The sequence below is a fragment of the Tamandua tetradactyla genome, chromosome 5 (genome assembly GCF_023851605.1).
Source record: "Tamandua tetradactyla isolate mTamTet1 chromosome 5, mTamTet1.pri, whole genome shotgun sequence".
In the NCBI taxonomy this organism is placed as follows: Eukaryota; Metazoa; Chordata; class Mammalia; order Pilosa; family Myrmecophagidae; genus Tamandua; species Tamandua tetradactyla.
In genome coordinates, this window is record NC_135331.1 from 175,375,535 (window position 1) to 175,395,411 (window position 19,877).

Consider the following 19,877-nt stretch of genomic DNA (forward strand, 5'->3'; position numbering starts at 1 on the left):
GGTCCAATCAGTTGGAGCCTTAAGAGCAAAGAACTGTAGGTTCCAAACAAAGAAATTCTTTCTCACAACTATGCAATTCACAAGTACACAAGTCCCCTTGGAATTTCTAGCTGCAACCTCCCCACAGGATTTTAACCTCAAGATTTCAACATCGACTCTTACCAGAATTTCCAACCTGCAACTTCTTCTGCATGTTTAGAACTCAAGACCACAACATCACTCTTACTGGAATTTCCAGCCTGTAGACCTGCACTACACACGAGTGATCTCACACTTGCCAGCCCTCACAATTGTGAGCCAATTCATTATATACACACACACACATATGAGAACGGTTGATTCTATTTCTCTGGAGAACTCTGACCATTCAGTCCTATATATAGCCCTGTATAATTCCTAACTTGCCTCTTCCCATCTGCTGAATATAACCTTTCTTAATTACCTTACCATTCTGATGATGCTCTGAATTTTATAGCTCTTTTGACTTTTGTCATTCAATTAAGCTATCCTCAACTTCTTAACTTTCTTGGTTGTTTCATACAGGTCATTCTCTTCATCCCAGCTAGAAAAGTATGGTTGTATTGTGACTTCTTTTTTTAGCATCTAACATAGTATAGCCCAGTAACTATCTCATAGAAGGTTTTAATGAAACTTGATGATTTAACTCAAAAATTTAAAAGGTTTTGCAAATATGAGCACTATGACTTTACTGGTGACCTAGTTTATAAGAGCTGCCAGAATACAATATACCAGAAATGGAATGGCTTTTAAAAGGGGGAATTTATTAAATTGCAACTTTATAGTTCTAAGACTGTGAAAATGTCCAACTTACGGCAAGGTTATAATAATGTCCAAACTAAGGCATCCAGGAAAATGTACCTTGGCTCAAGAAGGCTGATGATTTTCAAGGTTTCTCTCTCAGCTGAAAAGGTACATGACAATGTCTGCTAGCTTACTCTCCTGGCTTCTCGTTTCATAAGGATTCCTCAGGGGCATTTTCCTTTGGCATCTCCAAAGGTCTCTGACTTTTTGGGCTCTGTTGGTTCTGTTGGCTCTAAGCATTTTTCAAAATGGTTCCCTTTTAAAGGGCTCTAGTAAGCAACCCCACCTTGAATAGGTGGAGACACATCTCCATGGAAACCATCTTATCAAAATTACCACCCACAATTGGGTGGGTCATAGCTCTATAAAAGCAATCAAAAAGATCCTGCCCAGCAATATCGAATGAGGATTAAAGAAATGGCTTTTCTCGAGTACATAATAGCTTCAAAATGACAAAACTGGTATTTCATTTTGAGTTGAATGGATGTTGTAACTATGAACCATATTTTACATTTTCGTTTCTTAAAATATAGGATATTTTTGCACACAGTAAACCTGTTCTACTGGCAATTGGCGTAAATCTCGTTACATAGAAAAAGAAACATCAATAGGATATGATTCTATGGAAAAACAGCCACAGAAAATGCCATGAAAATCTATGAGGTAATTTTCATTTGCCAGAACAAGGAATTAAGCAGAATTTCAAACATAATTTAATACAGAACATAAAAACGACTTTACTGAACTGTACAGTGACTACTGGAAAATTTATGAAATACCTCCTATTGTTAGTCTTTTGAACTATAGTTTGTTTTTCAGAATATGTTTATATCATGATTATATAGTCATTATTATATATGATTATATATGAATTATATAATTATTACATATTCATTATTGCTTGTATGTATTTAGTGCTTTCTATACATCAGACACTTAAATGCACTTACCACGGGTGTTATCTCACTTACCCTTCACAATAACCTTGTGAAGTAATAATCTTATGACTTCCATTTTACTTTGCCTTAGAAGGAACTGAGACAAAGAGAAAGAGAGTGACTTATTCAGTCACACAAGTGGTGAAGCCAAGATTTGAACCCAGATAATCTGACTCAAGAGACTGCACTCTCATTCATTGTACTATTCTGCAACACTGTATAATCTATAAAAATGAGAAGGCACTCTCCTAGGAATATAACCAAATGACCATCCAAACATAGCGTTATATTTTCTCCTTTATCTTTCTGCCCCTCTCTCCATTCACAAAGATAGTGATCATTGTTGGGGGCATGACCAATTACTAAAAGGAGAGGTAATAATTCATAATCCTCCAGCTCAATATCTTAAGTCAGTGGTTCTCAATCCATAAAATATGTTTCTTTTTATAACAATTGTTTTGAAATGCTTTAGTTGCTTGAAATTCACATGTAGTATAACATGCCATCATACACAACTTAAAAAATAATCAATGTCCTCTTACTTGTATTAAAGGAGAAATAAAAGTTAAAATTTAAAATATCTATTTCAATATGTAACTGTCTAGACATGTCTACACTGTATGACATATGTAGTTAGATGGTTATACCTATAGAATCACCCATGTATGATACAATTAATTGATGCAACCTGATTTAGATATATTATACCAGAAACATAAGCAGCAATGCTTCTGAAAGTTTTCTGAAATGGTGAGCAACTTTATGATAAAGTTCTGGAAAAAAGGACAAAATTTCCCCAATTTGCATGGTGTTTATCTCTTCAATTCTAAGCCATATGTTTTTTTCACTTTTTAACATCTGACTAGTATGTATGTAGGTAATATGCATATATTTATGATGATGTATCATAAAATTAAAGACATTTTAACAATTGTTGTCAACCTGACAGCTGTCATAGTGTACTTGGCATTGCCTCCTGCACACATGCTAACTTGGTTGTTAGTCCTGCCAGCAGGACTGGACAACTGAAATAGCTTACTCTTTAAGAGCCATTTAAGAAAGGAAATTGGGTATCATTTGTTGTCTGAAAACCTTCTGTAATATCTTCTGGTAAGATATCTTTTGGTAAGAAAGCCCCAGCCACAAAATTTGCAGAAGAGGTGTTAGTGTGTGGTAGACTGAATTATGTATCCTAGTTTAGACATATTCTTAATCCGTATTCCTGTGGGTGTGAACTAGTTATAAATGGAGACATGGTCCAACTGAATGATGGTGGATCTTAATCTGGATTACTGGAGGTTTTATAAGGAGAACTTGAAAGTCATAGACTTTCAAACACACACACATTGAGAAACCATTTTGGTTCTTTTTTTTTAATGTCAGTGAATGTGGTACCCTAATTCCTGGTCTCTGTAAGAAGGAGGTGGTCTTTAAGGTGATAATATGAATAGTTGCCTTTGGTATTAAAGTTTAAGATGCTCCAAAGGGAATACATATGGCAATTACAAACCATACATTCATTAAAAACTATGCTAAGGTTTTTCAACATAAATTGATACTCTGTACTATTAAAATTGAATCATAATTTTTATTCCATTTAAGCTCACTTATAACAAATTTAATTCAGACAGGCTTTGGTTTAATTTTTTTTTTAGTGAAACAGCAGCAGTAATAGTATTCCTGCAGTAATGTGAGTGAGGCTTTGGTTTAATTTTGATATCTACCTGTGATGATGTTAGGCCAAAAAATTCTTATGTGATCCTGCTTTCTCCCAATCATAAGGGAAACCAAAGAAAAGGTCTCTGGCCTCATATCTTTGTATGCTAGGGAATGACTCACACTTGGGGATCAGACATATCTGGCTTCCAGTCCCTGTTCTACCATTAACTAGCTATTTGAATAAGTCACATCATTTCTCTAAGCCACAGTTTCCTCATATATAAAATGACTGTAATAAAACTTCAAGACTCTCATGAAGAGGAAATGAGATAATTGTGTAAAGTGTTTAGCACAATGAGCTTTAAACTAATAGAGGCTTGTTTATTTACATTATCTTTATGCTATGGTTCATCTCCATTAAATAGACCACAATGCAAGCAGTATAAAATCAATCTCAAGTTCTACTATGAAATTAGAAGGGTATATAGAGAAGATAGGCAATGAAAGACATCCATATAGAATGAAATAATCAGTGAAAGCTAGGTGGAAGAAACAGAGTTGAATTGACCAAGTAGGATACAATTTGAATAATCTGAGAAAGAAGTGACACATTGGGACATAGGAACAGTATTTATCCAATATATTCTAGCTATTGCTAAATGACTCTAGACATAAAATATTTCCAATTGATAGAAAAAAAATTTACTACTCTAATTAAAGTACTTGACCACTTTTTCCACTTAATATCATTTTTAAGACCTTATAAAATACCTTAAGAAAAAAATCATGTGAAAGCTATGCTCTTAAGAGAAAATTTTAAACAGAATTCCTTGCTCAGTGTCACACTCTGAGTGAAGGACACAGTCTAGATTTCAAACCAGTTTGACCTCAAAATCTTTGCTTTTAGTTCATTAATATTTAGTTCTTCAATATTGGATCAAGATAGGACACAGCCACTATCTGAAATCATATCCCAATTAAACAAATAGCTACCATGCTAAGAAATATGAGATACAAAGACACAGTTTCTGCTTTGATGGAGCTTACAATTTAATAATTTAAAAAAGAGCTAAATACAAATAATTGTAAAATAAAAATTCCCTGGGAAAAAAAAAAGGAATTTTGGAATAACAGGGTACTGAAATGTAAGATAATTACACCTTAAAACCATTGTACTTCTAGGAGTCCTAAAGCCATCAACAAATAGGCTTACATTTACCTTAGATATTCAGTGTCTGATGCTGCTGATGAAATTAGAGAGAATTGATCAAAACTTACCCCAGTAAATGCAGAGAAGTTTGGCCATTCCTTAAAATGGTTGACTACACCAGCACCTAGACCATGAGGCACCTGTTTTTAGACCCACCTGAACACAACTCTTAACTGTTTGCCCTAAAAGAAGTCAGGGCTTGGTGAAAAGGATAAGAATCAAGTGCCTGTTATAAGTAATCACTCTATTGTCTCAAACCTAAACAAATAGCAATTCTCTACATTTCTTTTAATGATACTAAAGATCTTTACAGCAGCCAAATTCCAGAACATCAAACCATTTCTACTCCTTTGGCCCATATGGTTCTTCTGAGGAAAAGTACAACCAAGAAATTTAATTCAGACAGTAAATACCAAAAATTACCTTTTTAAATAAAGGAAATAGTTTTAATCTAATAGGTTCTGGAGATTCTCTTTCATTTAAAAATAAGTAAATATATATGAAGTTAAATTAAATAAAAATATCCCCCTTTAAAATCCAGGTCATAAATGGATTAAGAACAACTCATGCCAAAATAAGAGGCTGTTACAGGGTACTGGAAGGTGTCTGAGCTTGAAATAAGAACCCCTGATTGAATGCAGGTTGCGGGACTTACCTCTTGGACAATGCATTTCAATTTGCTGAGCCTCTGTTTTCCTATTAAGTGGGAATAGTAGTACCGACTCCATGGGATTAGAGGCATAAAATGAGAGCATGCATGAATGTTCCTGGTATGTCTAATAATCTGTTGAGAAGATTTTTGAAGACAGGGATATTTACCTGAAGCAGAATTGGATGTCTGAGGCTCAAACTGTGATTCTATGGGGCAGGGAATTCAAGCGTGATTAAGAATATGGGTAAATGGGGAGCAGAGCGAGCCGCAGCTCTGCCCTGACGGCCCGCCGGGCTTCCGCTCTGGGAGGCCCGCGGAGGCGCTGCTCTTCCGCGTGGCGGCCGAGCTGGAGACCGGCGAGCAGGGGAAAGGGGAGGTAGAATTAAAAGATCCTGTGATGTCGGAGTAGGAGGATTTATTTTGGTGACTTTAGGATGCTGGTTCCATTGTAGGTATAATTATGCAAAGTTAAGAATTAAAGAATTGCCAGAAAAGGAATTAAAAATAAGATTTTATACAAAAGCACCCATCTTGATCCTGAGACGAACAGCAACAGCAGTTCTTGAGCAGAAAAAAACAAAAATACAACTTAGTGAAATCAATGTGAACGAAACGGATATCAACTACATAAAACATTTCATGTACAGTAAGAAAGGTTTCAATCACGTAAAGTATGTGTAAGATGCAGTTTCGCGATATTTGTAAAAATACTTGCCAATGAACTCTGGCTCTACTTCTCTAGCTGAATCAAGTGTTGCCTACAAAGGAGTTTTATATACTTAAAATATGAACAGAATTTACTGGCAATATGGTGAAAATAAAATTTAAAAATCTAAAAAAAAGAATATAGGTAAATGTTTTGTTTTACTTTGCTTTTATATTGAAAACCAAATTCAGATAACTTGAATCAACTGAAGATAAAGCAGCAGCAGCAAGTAAGTTTAGGACAAAGGTTCTTAAACTCGAACGTGCATCAGAATCACCGGGAGGGCTCATTAACACAATTTGCTGGGTTTCTACTGAGTTTCTGATTCAATAGGTACAGGGTGTAGTCCAATAATTTGCATTTCTTACAAGAAGCCAGGTGCTGCCGATCCCGGGACCACACTTTGTAATCCACTGTTTTAGGGTAATTCAGAGGAGGGGATTGTAGCTGAAGAAGAGTCAAAGAGAAGGCAAGTCAGAAAAGCATCTTGTGGGTTATCTGAATGTTCAGAAAAGAAAGGGAAGCTCAGGGAGATTCTTTTTTTCAAGAAGTTGTAAATTTACAGAAAGAGCTGAAAACAGAGTTCCCATATACCTGCCCTCATTTTATTTTTCAATATTGTGCTGGTTTGAAATGATTTATGTCCCGTAGAAAAGCCATGTTTTAATCAAAATCCTATTTCATAAAGGTAGAATAATCCCTATTCAATACTGTATGTTTGAAACTGTAATCAGATCATAATGTGATTTAGACAAGAGAGGTTGTTAAACTGGATTAGGTGACGACATGTCTCCGCCCATTTGGGTGGGTCTTGAGAAGTTTCTGGAGTCCTATAAAAGAGGAAACACTTTGGAGAATAGGAGATTCAGAGCAAGCAGAGAATGCTGCAGCACCACGAAGTAGAGAGTCCACCAGCCAGCGACCTTTGGAGATGAAGAAGGAAAACACCTCCCAGGGAGCTTCATTAAACCGGAAGCCAGGAGAGAAAGTTAGCAGGTGACGCTGTGTTTGCCATGTGCGGTTCCAGCTGAGAAAGAAGCCCTGACTATGTTTGCCATATGCGGTCTCACTTGAGAGAGAAACCCTGAACTTCATTGGCCTTCCTGAACCAAGGTATCTTTCCCTGGATGGATGCCTTTGATTGGACATTTCTCTAGACTTGTTTTAATTGGAACATTTTCTCGGCGTTAGGATTGTAAACTAGCAATTTATTAAATTCCCCTTTTTAAAAGCCTTTCCGTTTCTGGTATATTGCATTCCGGCAACTAGCAAACTAGAACAAATATCTACAATATATTTTTTTCAACTTTATTGTACAGATAAAGTAGTTTCGAAATTGGTAACCTATACCCTGTGAGAAACATATTTAACAAGCAGAGGAAGAAGTATGTGTACAATTCTTTTTTTCTTTAACATTACAACATCCAATCAAAACAATTTACAAAATTACTTAGATCCATTCTTTTCTTCCTCACTCCCTTCAGTGTGATTATGTCATACATTTGTAATAGTTAGATTTATTTGTCACAATCTACATTCCATCTTGGGTTTCCCTGCTATCCGAGTTAACCTTTTTTTTTCCACTATGAGATGTTTCACTGATATATATTATATGTTCACATACCATGTAGTATGTATAGTCAAGGTTCACAATATCATCATAAAGCAGTGTTCAGTCAAGGTTCACAATATCATCACATAGCTGTGCATTTATCATCACAATTGACAAATTTTTTTGAGAAAAATAACACATATACAAAACAGCAATAAATTTCAAAGCACAGCATAACAATTAGTTGTAGGACACATTTCAGAGTTTGGTATGGGGTTACAATTCCACAATTTTGGGTTTTTCCTTCTAGCTGCTCTAAGATACTGGAGACTAAAAGAAACATCGATATAATGATTCAGCAATCATACTCATTTGTTAAATGCTACCTACTCTGTATAACTCCATCATCAACTTTTGTGTGTGTGTGTGTGTGTGTATGTGTGTCCATCAACTTTGATCTTTCTCCCTCTCTTTAGGGGTCTTTGGACTATGCCCATTCTAACTTTTTCATGTTTGAAGGGGCTGTTGATAATATGGGATAGGGGAATGGAACTACTTGATGTTTTGGAGAGGCTGGCCCCTTGCATTTCAGGATTTATCTGGTTTGGAGGTTGTAGGTTTCTGGAAAGTTATCCTACTGCATGGAACCATTGTAGAATCTTATATAATGAACTAGATGTTCTTTAGGATTGGCAGGAATGGTTTTGGTTGGAATTTGGCAAGCTATGATAGGTAACAATGTCTAATTGAAGCTTGTGGAAGAGTGACCTCCAGAGTAGGCTCTCGACTCTATTTGAACTCTCACAGTCACTGATATTTGTTATAGGGTGGCATTGTTGGTCCTATGGTGCCAGGGCCAGGCTTATCCCTGGGAGTCATCTCTTATGCTACCAAGGAGACTTTCACCCCTGTAAGTCATGTTCCACGTAGGTGGGAGGTTGACCCCATTTTTAACACTTTGCATTAATACCTTTGTTATAACTGAGAGATTATTATACTATTAATATAGTCTATCATTTACAATGGGTTCACTGTGTTGTACAATCCTATGGTTATTTTTTTTACTCTAGCAACATCTGTACCACCTACAATTTCCCTTTTTAACCACATGCAGATACACATTTCACAGTTATTACTATGTTGTCTTGTCATCACTACATTAAACCTTACGAAACTTTTCCATCATCACAAACAGAAACCCTGTACCTATTAAAAATTAACTCCCTATTTCCTTTCCCACATGCTTCCCCACTCTCTGGTAACTTGTATTTTAGATTCTGACTCGATGATAAATTTGCTTATTCTAATTATTTCCTATCAAGGAGATCATACAATATTTGTCCTTTTGTGTCCTTTTATGTCACTCAACATAATGTCTGTGTTGTTGCATGTATCAGAACTTTGCTTCTTTATACAGCTGAAAATTTTCCATTTTATGTATATACCACATTTTGTCCATTCATCTGTTGAAGGATACTTGGGTTGCTTCCATCTTTTGGCATTGTGAATAATGCCACTATGAATAGGGGTGTGCAAATATGTTTGAGTCCCGGCTTTAAATTCCTCTGAGTATATACCTCGAAATGGGATTGCCAAGTCATATGGTAATTCTATGCTCACATTTCTGAGGGACTCCAGCCAAATTGTTTTTCAAAGAATCTTAAGCATGGTCCCAGGAGATTATCCTTATGTATGTCAGTAGGATGGATAAGACAATATGTCCTGAGCAGACTTTGCCAGTGACCAGAGGATAATAGAAATTCTTAGTTCCTAAATTAAGGGAATCTTTAGAAAGAACAATTTTGGCCTGGAATTAAAGAAGAAAAAGTACTAAAAGTAGTTCCAAGATTGGATTTGTGATGGAATAAATGGAATTATAGGGCAATAAGAATTTGCAAATAAGGTAATATAAGCAGACTCAAACTTTTAAGCAAGAAGGAGATAAGCCAAAAGTCCGGAGATGAGCAGATTTCTGGTTTTTAAATTCTCAATATTTAAATATCTATTCTTTATTGACCTATAACTTATATACACTAAGATCCATGGATCTTAAACATATAGCTTGATAAGTTTTGACGAATGAATATTCCTGTCTTCATTGCCCAAATCAAGATATGGAGCCTTACTATCACCCCTGAAAATTCTCTCATGTTTCTTTTCAGTTACTTTTACCCATCCCCCAAGCAACCATTCTTTGGATTTGTATCACCATAGATAAGTTTTCCCTTACTGAGCTTCATATACATGGAGTCATATTGTATGTTTTCTTTATGTGTCATCTTTGACTTAACATAGTATTTTTAAAATTCATCCATACTGCTGTCTTATTAATAGTTTGTTCCTTTTTATTTCTGAGTGATATTCCATTGAATGAATATACCATAGGTTATTCATTCATCTGTTGATAGGCTTTTGGGTTGTTTCTAGTTTTGGGTTATAATGAATAAAACTGCTATGAACATCCTTGTGCTTTTGTAAACTATACATTAATAAAGAAAACAACAGGTAATCAAAACAATCTATTTTCAAAGTAACATCTTTGGAAATTTAGAACAGCTAGGAATGATTAACAGAAGTAAGCAAGTATTGTAGTTTGCTAGCTGCCAGAATGCAATATACCAGAAATGGAATGGCTTTTAAAAAGGGGAATTTAATAAGTTGCTAGTTTACAGTTCTAAGGCCAAGAAAATGTCCCAATTAAAACAAGTCTATAGAAATGTCTGATCTAAGGCATCCAGGGAAAGATACCTTGGTTCTAGAAGGCCGATGAAGTTCAGGGTTTCTCTTTCAAGTGAGAAGGCACATGGCAAACATGGTCAGGGTTTCTCTCTCATCTGGAAGGGCATGTGGTGAACATGGCATCATCTGCTACCTTTCTCTCTTGGCTTGCTTTCATGAAGCTCCCCAGGAGGCATTTTCCTTCTTTATTTCCAAAGGTCACAGGCTGGTGGACTCTGCTTCTCGTGGCTGTGTCATTCTCTGCTCTCTCAGAACCTCCTGGCTTTCTCCCTAATGTTTCCTCTTTTATAGGATTTCAGTAAACTAATCAAGACCCACCTGGAGTGGGTGGAAACATGTCTCTGCCTAATCCATTTTAACAACCACTCTTGAGTCACGTCCCCAGGGAGATGATCTAATTAAAGTTTCAAACATAGAGTACTGAATACAGATTAGAAGAAATGGCTGCCTTTACAAAATGGGATTAAGATTAAAATGACTTTTCTAGGGTACATACATCCTTTCAGTTCAGCACAGCAAGAAATCATTAAAGTCATTTCCTTTTTGACAAGGAAATTTGAAAGACAAAATACATTTGCTATTATGGACTGCACCTTAAGAGGAAGGGGCACACTATTCTAAATCCTTTGCCTGCACAGGAATACCTTTTCCTAATCCCTACCAGATATGCTTACTGATATCCTAGGACAATATATATATTTATATATATAAATTGATGCAAAGATCATATCCTGAGGATGATGAGTCAAGGGTCCTGGGAGTGAGAACTTCAATGATGCCCTGGTATACAGATCAGGTTTGCTGATGTCATGAAATAAGGGAGTGAATTACTCATTAGAAATACTGATTTCCCAATGCCCACAAATTAAAAGAGATGGCCTAATTTTAAAGAATAACATTTAATATAGATATATATAAAGCTTGGGACACAAATGTTAATCTAATTAGGAAAGAGCAGTTCAATATTACTGCCTCCAAAGCTAATGCTCTCCCAGGAGGCATTTAGAGAAATATGCCATTTAGAACAAAGGCAATTTAAGAATCCTATTGTTTGGATGTTGTTCTCTTCCCTTCTGGGCTCCAGACTTTAATAACAACTGGCATTATAAACCTTGTTTAGTTAGCAAACAGAATGTGACCCGACCCACAGGACAGACGAACCTGGACCTGAGGGAGGGAGTGAGAACTGGGGGGACAAGAGACACAGAGAATGGAGACAAGACAGGATTCTGATCAATTCTCAATTTATTGAGGGCAAATCCAGGGTATTTATCCAGCGGGACAGAGGAAGTATCTTTCAGCAGGTGATGGGCATTGCACTGCGGCTAAGCCAATCCGCAGAGACTAAGATAGCAAAGGTGATCAGCCGAGGCTAGTCAGCAGATTTCTGGGCAGAGCAGAGCGGACATGAGAAAATAGAAACTTAACTTGAGATAAAAACTTAACTTGTGTTAGTACCCAAGATGGTGTTAGACCACAGGGTGGTCAGCAGATGGCATCAGACACCAAGATGGCCGGCACACTGCTGGTGCATAAGCAGTTTCCCACAAGAATGGATGAGGGAACTGAAGAAATTGATTCATAGTCTGGAAGCGGAGGGTCCAGAAACGAAAAGGATGATCTTCAAATACTTAAAGAGATCTCTGGTGGAATCAGGCTTATTTCATTCAGGAGGCTTCCAAGAGGTAAAATTTGGAGTAGGATTAACTGTGAGCCTACCAGGCCCTTTACAATAGCTGGATATCATAAGGTGGCAGATTTCTGGGTCAATTTAACCACACTGGGGTGTGAGGGGTATTTCCCAACTTGAAGAATTCAAGGAGAGGTTAGTCATTTCTCAAACCTGTCTGCACTATGGTTGTCTACTTTAATTGGTTTGGAGTAAAGCCCAGGCATCTGTACTTTTTACTTTTTTCTTTTTTTAACATGGGCAGGCACCCAGAATTGAACCCGGGTCCTCTGGCATGACAGGCAAGCACTCTTGCGTGCTGAGCCACCGTGGTCCGCCCCATTTGTACTTTTTCAAAGCTCCCCCGCTATCTATGATGGGCAGCCAAGTTGGAGAACCATTAGGCTAGATGACTACTTTTCTGCATGTTAATAAATGAGAAATTAAAATTTAGAGAAAGATAAATGAAAACTATCACTGATTGCATATTTGCCATTCATTGTATTTGGATTTTCATGGCCTAACTTCCTTATGGCTTAATATTTGGAATCTTTTAGCACAGTACCTGGCACATAGTATTTTCAAATGTTGGCTATTGTTTCCTCTCTTCAAATTTGCAATCATTCTCTAAATGTATCCTGAGAGAACATTAGCTTATAATGCAGGTATTATCATCCCTACATTATGCACAGCAAAACTGAGGATCACCGTTGCCAATGTTAGTGTTAGATTACAAAATTGGGAATAAATGACTACTTCAAGCTAGTGCATTTTTCCCTATTCTATCCATCAGGTCACTTCTAAGACATCTGAATATTTATATAAAGTAGTGCTTTATCTTAGTGACTCTTTTTATTTATTTATTTATTTGCATGGGCAGGCTCCGGGAATCAAATCTGGGTCTCTGGCTCGGCAGGTGAGAATTCTTGCCAGTGAGCCACCATCATACCACCCCCTTTTCATTTTAATAGAACTATTTCCTCCTGGCCTGTTCTCAAAGAAATTATCTTAAATGCAAATCATAAAAAAGAGAAGCTGAAAAGTAGACGTCCATATTTTTCCTAACATGGCCTGATCTTTTGTAGAACTTGAAAACCTATGAAATCAGAGGAAATAGATCAAGATGGCCCTTCAGAACTGAAACAAAACACTTGAAGGAAACTGTTCCCAAATCTAACACCCACCCATACTTGTAAATGGATACAGAGCATATCTGCCATTTCTATACAGTCTAGTATTTTAAATATTAACATTGCAGGAGGGAAAGTTGGCCCTGAATGTATGGTCCTGATTATCTCTGCTACTTCCTCTTAGCCAGGATGACTGCAGCGTGGCTGGGTTTGAATATGTTCACTTTGCTGAAGGAAAAGAAGAAACATCCAAGGAGTGGTAACCTATAATGAGATAGTGAATTCTTCAATGGCAAGAACAACCTTTACTAACTGATATAATGCTTAATATAGTATACAATACAAATTAAGTAACAATTGCTGCAAGATTGCCAAAATTACAAAACTATACTAATTTCCAAAAATAAAGTATGCTTCAAGTTAGGCACATTCATTGCATGACCTGATGCTATACTAGCTTTCAGATATTTTCCCTTTCTATTGCTGGTGATTTGTTAAAATTTAGAGCCCATGTAACATACACAAAATGATATATTTAATGATTGAAACTATTTTAATTTTCAAGCATCAGAATCTTTAAACTAACATATATATTTTAGGCAAAAAAAATATGAAGATATAAATCCTAAATACCTCCAGTTGTTAGAAACTTTAAGTAACTATTAGTGCCAACTTGGCACCCAGATATAACTTACCTATACCCAGAAAGTGTTACCATTACCATGTTTTGCCCAGTAGTAAATATATTATAGGTACCAGAGAATAAGTTGATTCGACATTGTACCCTTTTTTCCCCTATGTAAAAAAAGTTTGTTTAGATTTATCACCTAGTACTTGAACAAGATGAGACACTGAACAACACATGTTTTGGAAGTAGGAACCATACAGGAACCTGATGTCCTAGCCTGGAGGCTCGGATATCCAGTCACTGTGCTTTCACATGATCTTCCCATTGGAGGCTCTGATTACGTTTTTTCAGAAGATGCATTCTGGTCTCTTGCTACTAGAGGGTTCCTTTATATAAGAAGTGCTATCCCATGAGCTTCCCAGCACATCTGGGGTATTTTAGCAATTCTTGGGGAGGGCATTGATGGCTGTCTTCCGCAGGTTGCAAGGTACACTGCTTTCTGCAAGTGCAGCAGAAACCAGGATTGGGACTCACAGCTTGAGGACTGTGCCCCTGATGACGAAGCCACCACCCTCCTTGACGGCGGCGTGATTCAACATTTTACTTTATTCTCTTTTTGACTATTAGCTTCTAGCCTTTCTATACCCATGGTTAGTTTTAGCCAGAATCCTAATTTCACAAAGATTTCATGAGGAGAAAGTAATGTGCTTAATTTTTACAGATTTTTTACATTCACTGAGACACTTATTAGGAAGTCTAAAGACTGTGTTCCTGTGCAATTTTCTAGTAGCCACATTAAAAATGGGTAAATGGGTGAAATTTTATTAATTTATTATTTAACCCCATATTATTAAAAATATTTCAAATGTAATCAATATAAAAAATTGAATTATTTTACTTTTTTCTATCCTGTCTTTAAAACCTAATGTGTATTTTATGCTCACAGCAAATCTCAATTTGGACTACTCACATCTCAAGTGCTCAATGGTCACTGGTTACCGAAGTGGACAACAAAGGACTACAGTCTAACTTTCATGCATCTTCAGTGTACTACCTTAAAATGTGCAAAAAACGAAAGTACATAAAAGATGATCCAAAGTTATGCAATGCTTCGAAAATAGTGAAACATTAAATGTTATAATTTGGACCTTTCTAATTACATAAATGAGGTATCTGTTGATATCAGGAATGGCTTTGTAAATCTTTTTCAAATCATTTTTACAGATTCCTTGAAAACTGATTTCTTTCCACTACCTCATCAAAAGTCTTTCTGGGCACTTAGTTATTTTTCTTTTATCCCCATTTAAGAGTCGTTAATTCTGCCATTCAATAAATACTTACCTGCAAGATTATGATGCTAGATGCAGCAACAGGTGTAAAAGATATTTCATTTTCACGTCTTCCAATTAGTGAGAAAGGGGAAAAGAATGACAAACCTGTGAAAATAGATCTTTGTATCTTATTTTACTGTGCCACTATCAATTATTTGGTTACATATGTCTTTCCCCAATTCTTTAAAAATAAAATGAAGGAACTTTTTCTTATTATCCCAGGACCTGAAAGACTGTATTTGTATTTGTGGAATTCACTGTAATTAATATGTACTATTTTCTACAAGAAGTCTCCACAAAGTACACTACTATCAAAGAAACATTTCATCTTCCCTATGACGAAAAGACTATAAAGCACAAAAGTTATCTGGGTCAAGACTTGACACAGGATTTGACACAGAAGGGGGTCATGAGATTTAACACGAAAATAGAATAGAAGAGTACATCACTTACGGTCCTCTCTGAACATCTGCTTCGCAAATGCACAAATAAAAAGAATTTTAATGACCTGAAAATATCATTTGTGGGGCTAGAAATGGAGGATTTGAGGAAGTAAAGGAATGGTGGTGCTGCAAGGTTGTATGCAAAGAAGCTACGTCCATGAGTAAGCTGTTGCAACTGCTAACATTTTAAAGCCAATCAAAACAGCAACAGCAGCAGCGGCAGCAGCAACAACCCTTCCCACCTTGGGAAGTAGTTTTATTCCTATTTTCTTACCTTTGGGATAATGCTGATTGTGTCCACTTGAGAACTTAAAGATTCTTTAATTTGTCACAAACTCGAATAATTTCATTCAAGTATGTTTATGAACAGAATGAAAAACAAGAAATCTAGCAGCATGATATACTTTTATTTTATCGTCATGCATATAACAGAAGACAAATTAGCAAATGATATACTTCCAATATGACAAAGCAAGCTCACTAGTATTTATACTACTTAGGAAAAGAGACACATCAATTACCTAAGTTGTTACAGGGGCTAATTATCTCATAAGACAATAAGTAAGAGTCACAAAATTTTTTGAAGGTTATTTTTCCAGAAAGATAACAATTTTCAAAGTTTTCCGAGTCTGAGAAGACCAAGTTATCCAAATTAAATATACAGTTTGAACAGAAACAAGAACAAGTTGAAAACTATTATGAACACTCACATAAGTCTCTATACTGTACAACAAAATAAGATTGGTAAGTTTCCAAAAGCTCCCAAAGAAAAGCAAAAGGAAGTCTGTACAGCTTATTTCTAATAAGTAAAAAAACAGAAAATAGGATTTTACTAAATGTTGGTTAAATACAGAACACAATATTAATCTTCCACAAAAACAAGGTCACATGAAAACAAGAGAAAAACACCCAAAGCTGCACTGTTTGTGTTTTCTTGAAGAACCCACTTGTATGTAACATATCTAACATTTCAACCTCTTCAATTCTCCCAACCCCGAGAAAAGTATTTCTCCTCCTACCAACATTTACTGAGAAAGTATCCCTTCCTTGCAGGCTCTCAGTGCAGTTTTACTTTTAGATTCAATTTCCACTTAGCTCACTTTGGCCTCTGACCTTTCTCTACTTATGGCACCCACCACAATCTATTGAGTTTTTTCATCCAGCCTGAATTAGAAATCACCTTTCATTCCATCTAGATCTATCTTCATGGAACCTTCTAGGTGTTGCTAGGGCTGGAGGGTTGGAAAGAGAGCAGGACAAGTGTTCTCACAGTCTTAAAATAGCCTGATTGCTTGTGTTTTGGTGAATGAATGATACAGCAAACCAAATTAAACTAAAAGTTTAGCCTGCTTTTGTAGAAGATTCAGAGATAACACTATTTGAAAGAAAAATGGGGGCTGGCAAGGGGCAGCGGTGTGCAGGGGACAAAGAAAGTAGTGGGGTGGGGGAGGATGGGAAAGAGGGAACTACCCCTTGGCACTAATCATGTTCGGGGTGAGGAAGGAGGCAAAGATACCCAGGTTTTGTGTGAATTCACTGGTAGTGTATCTTTCCTGGTACTTGGAAAGAACATCATCTTTATTCTTCCCATGAGGACAGAGTCTCACTTGTCACCTTAACCTCTTGCCTGTCAGTACAGTTTCTAGGGGTGAAGAAGTAAGGTATTTAGGAGGCTAACTGGAAGGGAGACCTGGCAGGAAACATGAGTCCACCACCAGTTCTTAAGATCCTTATTTACCAGAAACCAGACTCCGCAGCTGATAAGTCTCAGAGATGTTCATCCAGAAGGCAGCAGCTGAGCACGTGGTGGTGTACCAGGCAGCCATAGGTGACCAGAGCAGCTGGAAGAGCAACAGAGTTGTAGAGCCCATAAAGACAAAGCAGCCTATGTATGCTCTCTCTTGATATCAATAATACCCAGCAATTGTCTACAGTTTATGCCTGCACTGCAAAATGGAAAGCAGGGCAGGTGAAGCAGGCTTCTAGCTACAGCTAGAAATCCAGGTGGTAGTAGCCATACCAGAGGCTCTGGGAACAAACAGGATCCAAGCATTGAAGAGAAAGGCAATGTAATCTACAGTATCATTTTTTCTGGCTTAGAAGTGGTGTGAAGTAGGGTCATGCAGCAAGTGATGTAATACAGAACAGCAAACAGCATGAAGGCCATATAGGAGAGCATGGCCACCAAAGTTTCAGTCTTGAGTTTCAGAGGACTAAATGTCCAGAGGAGGGAGGGTTCAGAAAGTCAAGAGAAAAAAAGCTGCTGTTGATCAAGCACAGGTCCAGCAAGAGATGGTAGGGGACCTTGGGCAGGGGTATTTCCAAAGGCAGAGGTTAACCAGACTGGAACCCAAAGGGCCTGGGGATCTCCACTGGTTCCCTTACTGGGCGACGTCTGGCTCTCCGTATGCCTTCACGCAACAGGTAGTATTGCAGTGGATTTGGCCACAGGTCCTCTTTGATAATCTCAGCAATCCTGTCAGACTCTGGAAGACTGTGGTCTGAAAACCAGGTGAAGAAGCTGCAGACGATGTCTTGGTCCCTGCGAATGAAGGACTGGGGTTCATGGCCCCTGCGCCATATAATCGGAGTGGAAAGAGATACTACTTGGCCAGAGGATCTGACCTCATACTCCTTGACGATCAGCTTGTTTCTGAAGTACGGGTTTCTTCGAAAGAAGAACTTGAATTTGCAGCCCATCCTCGGGTGCCTGAGCTCCTTCACCTCCAAATTGGTTATGTACCTTAACATCTCTGCATCTTGGCCCCGAATCATGGGAGACAGCTGGGGGTGGTTCCGAAAGGCAGTGGCCCAGAAGCCAGGAATATTCTGAATGATGTAGTTCCTCCGCTCCAGGTAGTGTCGACGCATTCGCCCAAACTTGTGCTCCAGCTGGAGGAAGGCCCTGTCAGCCTGGGCATTCACAGTGTCCAGTTCCTGCTGGATGGCCTCCAGGGGGTTCATGCGTAGATGCAGGTTCAGGCGGCGGGGCCCCGCCTCCTCTTTCGCTTCCTCTTTCACCTCCTCTACCGCTCTGTTTTCCTCCACCACTTCCATTTCTTCACCTGCTGGTTTCTCCCCCATCTCCATCTCCTCCTCCGCTGCTCCGTCCTCCAACTTCTCTACCGCGTCAGCCCTCTCCTCCACCTTCAGGGCGACTGAGAAGATGGCGCCCTTTTCTTTCTTAACTTCCTGGGCCGTGGACCCAGTCATCTCCTCAGATCCCGACCACTCTTCGCCACGGGTTTCTAGGGTCTTCTCCCCATCAGGGCCGCGCGACTCTCCGTCCTCAAGGCCATTTTTCAGGCCGCTATCAGTTGCCACAGCAGAAGCTGCTTCCAGGCCCTCCGAGGGAGGCGGAGTCTCTTTCCGCCGGGCTTTGGCCTCTATGAGACCGCAACCCCCGTGCACTCCGATCTGGGGAGTAGGACCACAGCCCGCGGGATCCCGGGGAACACCCCTCTCCTCGCGAAGTTGGGGCGACAGAAGCGCGCCGGCCTCCAAGCTACCCTCTCCCGTCTCCGCCATCACCTGTGTCGCCTTCGTTTCTTCTCGGAACTTCTGGCACTGGTTTGGGTCCAGGTCTCCCGGGATGGTGCGGCTGTGGGTTTCGGGGAGAGTAGTGCGCTCGCCCCAGTCCAGGCCGCTCATGTCGGCATCAGCTAGACCGGCATTAAAACACCTACAGTTTTCCTCACAGAAGCCGCTCAGCAAATACGGCCGACTCGCGCCCCTTGCGCGTCAGTCTCGCGAGCGTCTCTGTGGCGGTGACGTCACAGCCACAGGGCGTCGCGAGAACTCGCTGAGCCGCGAAATTGGTTTCTCAACTGAGAGAGTAATCGTTTCAAACGCCAGTTTGACTTAACATAGGATAGAGTGGATTGGTCCCTCTCATCAAAGATGAGAGAATCTTTGTGATTGAAGGCAGTCACGACCCTCCTTGCGATGCTCCTGGAAACTGCCCTCGGGTATGTAAATTGGAGCAGTCCTAGGGATCTCCGTCCTACACTGCCTGCTGTCCGGTGTCCGAAAACATGTGTTCCAGTTTTTGTTTTTATTGCTGAGGCAGAAAGGTAAATCTGTTCTCTGTTACTCCATAATGACTAGTAGCAAAAGTCTATTCATTTTTTAACCAAGATAAGTAGAGCAAATTATTTAACCTTCCTCGAGTGACGTGAAAATAGTCGATTCTAGTCTCTAACATTATTGTGAGAAAAAGCTATTCCATGGCCTTTACCTCTCAAGTGATACGTATTCATTGCTAGTCCTCAGTTTATGAAATTCGAAGGGAAGTGCTTGTATGCATATCTACAGCAATAAGTCATGAACGGTTTATTAAATCTTACCCTCGCTGCCGGAAAGAGAAAATGATCAGCTGTTTCCAGTGCCAGAAACTAT

At 38.5% G+C, this 19,877-nt stretch overlaps 1 protein-coding gene, 1 long non-coding RNA gene and 1 pseudogene across 2 annotated transcripts; 2 read left to right on the forward strand and 1 right to left on the reverse strand.

Annotated features, from left to right (window-relative positions):
* Nucleotides 1–5,390: 5,390 nt before the first annotated feature.
* LOC143682471 (cytochrome c oxidase assembly protein COX20, mitochondrial pseudogene) lies at nt 5,391–5,847 on the forward strand (annotated as a pseudogene).
* A 5,528-nt stretch (nt 5,848–11,375) lies between these two features.
* LOC143685096 (uncharacterized) lies at nt 11,376–13,504 on the forward strand. The gene is made up of 2 exons (XR_013176374.1): nt 11,376–11,963; nt 13,262–13,504. It is a non-coding gene; the product is annotated as an uncharacterized LOC143685096 (long non-coding RNA).
* Nucleotides 13,505–15,867: 2,363 nt separating this feature from the next.
* On the reverse strand, nt 15,868–19,250 carry TSPYL1 (TSPY like 1). Its single transcript, XM_077162711.1, has one exon. The coding sequence runs from the start codon at nt 19,128–19,130 to the stop codon at nt 17,814–17,816; it is 1,317 nt and encodes a 438-aa protein (XP_077018826.1). The 5' UTR covers nt 19,131–19,250; the 3' UTR covers nt 15,868–17,813.
* Between the last annotated feature and the right edge of the window lie 627 nt (nt 19,251–19,877).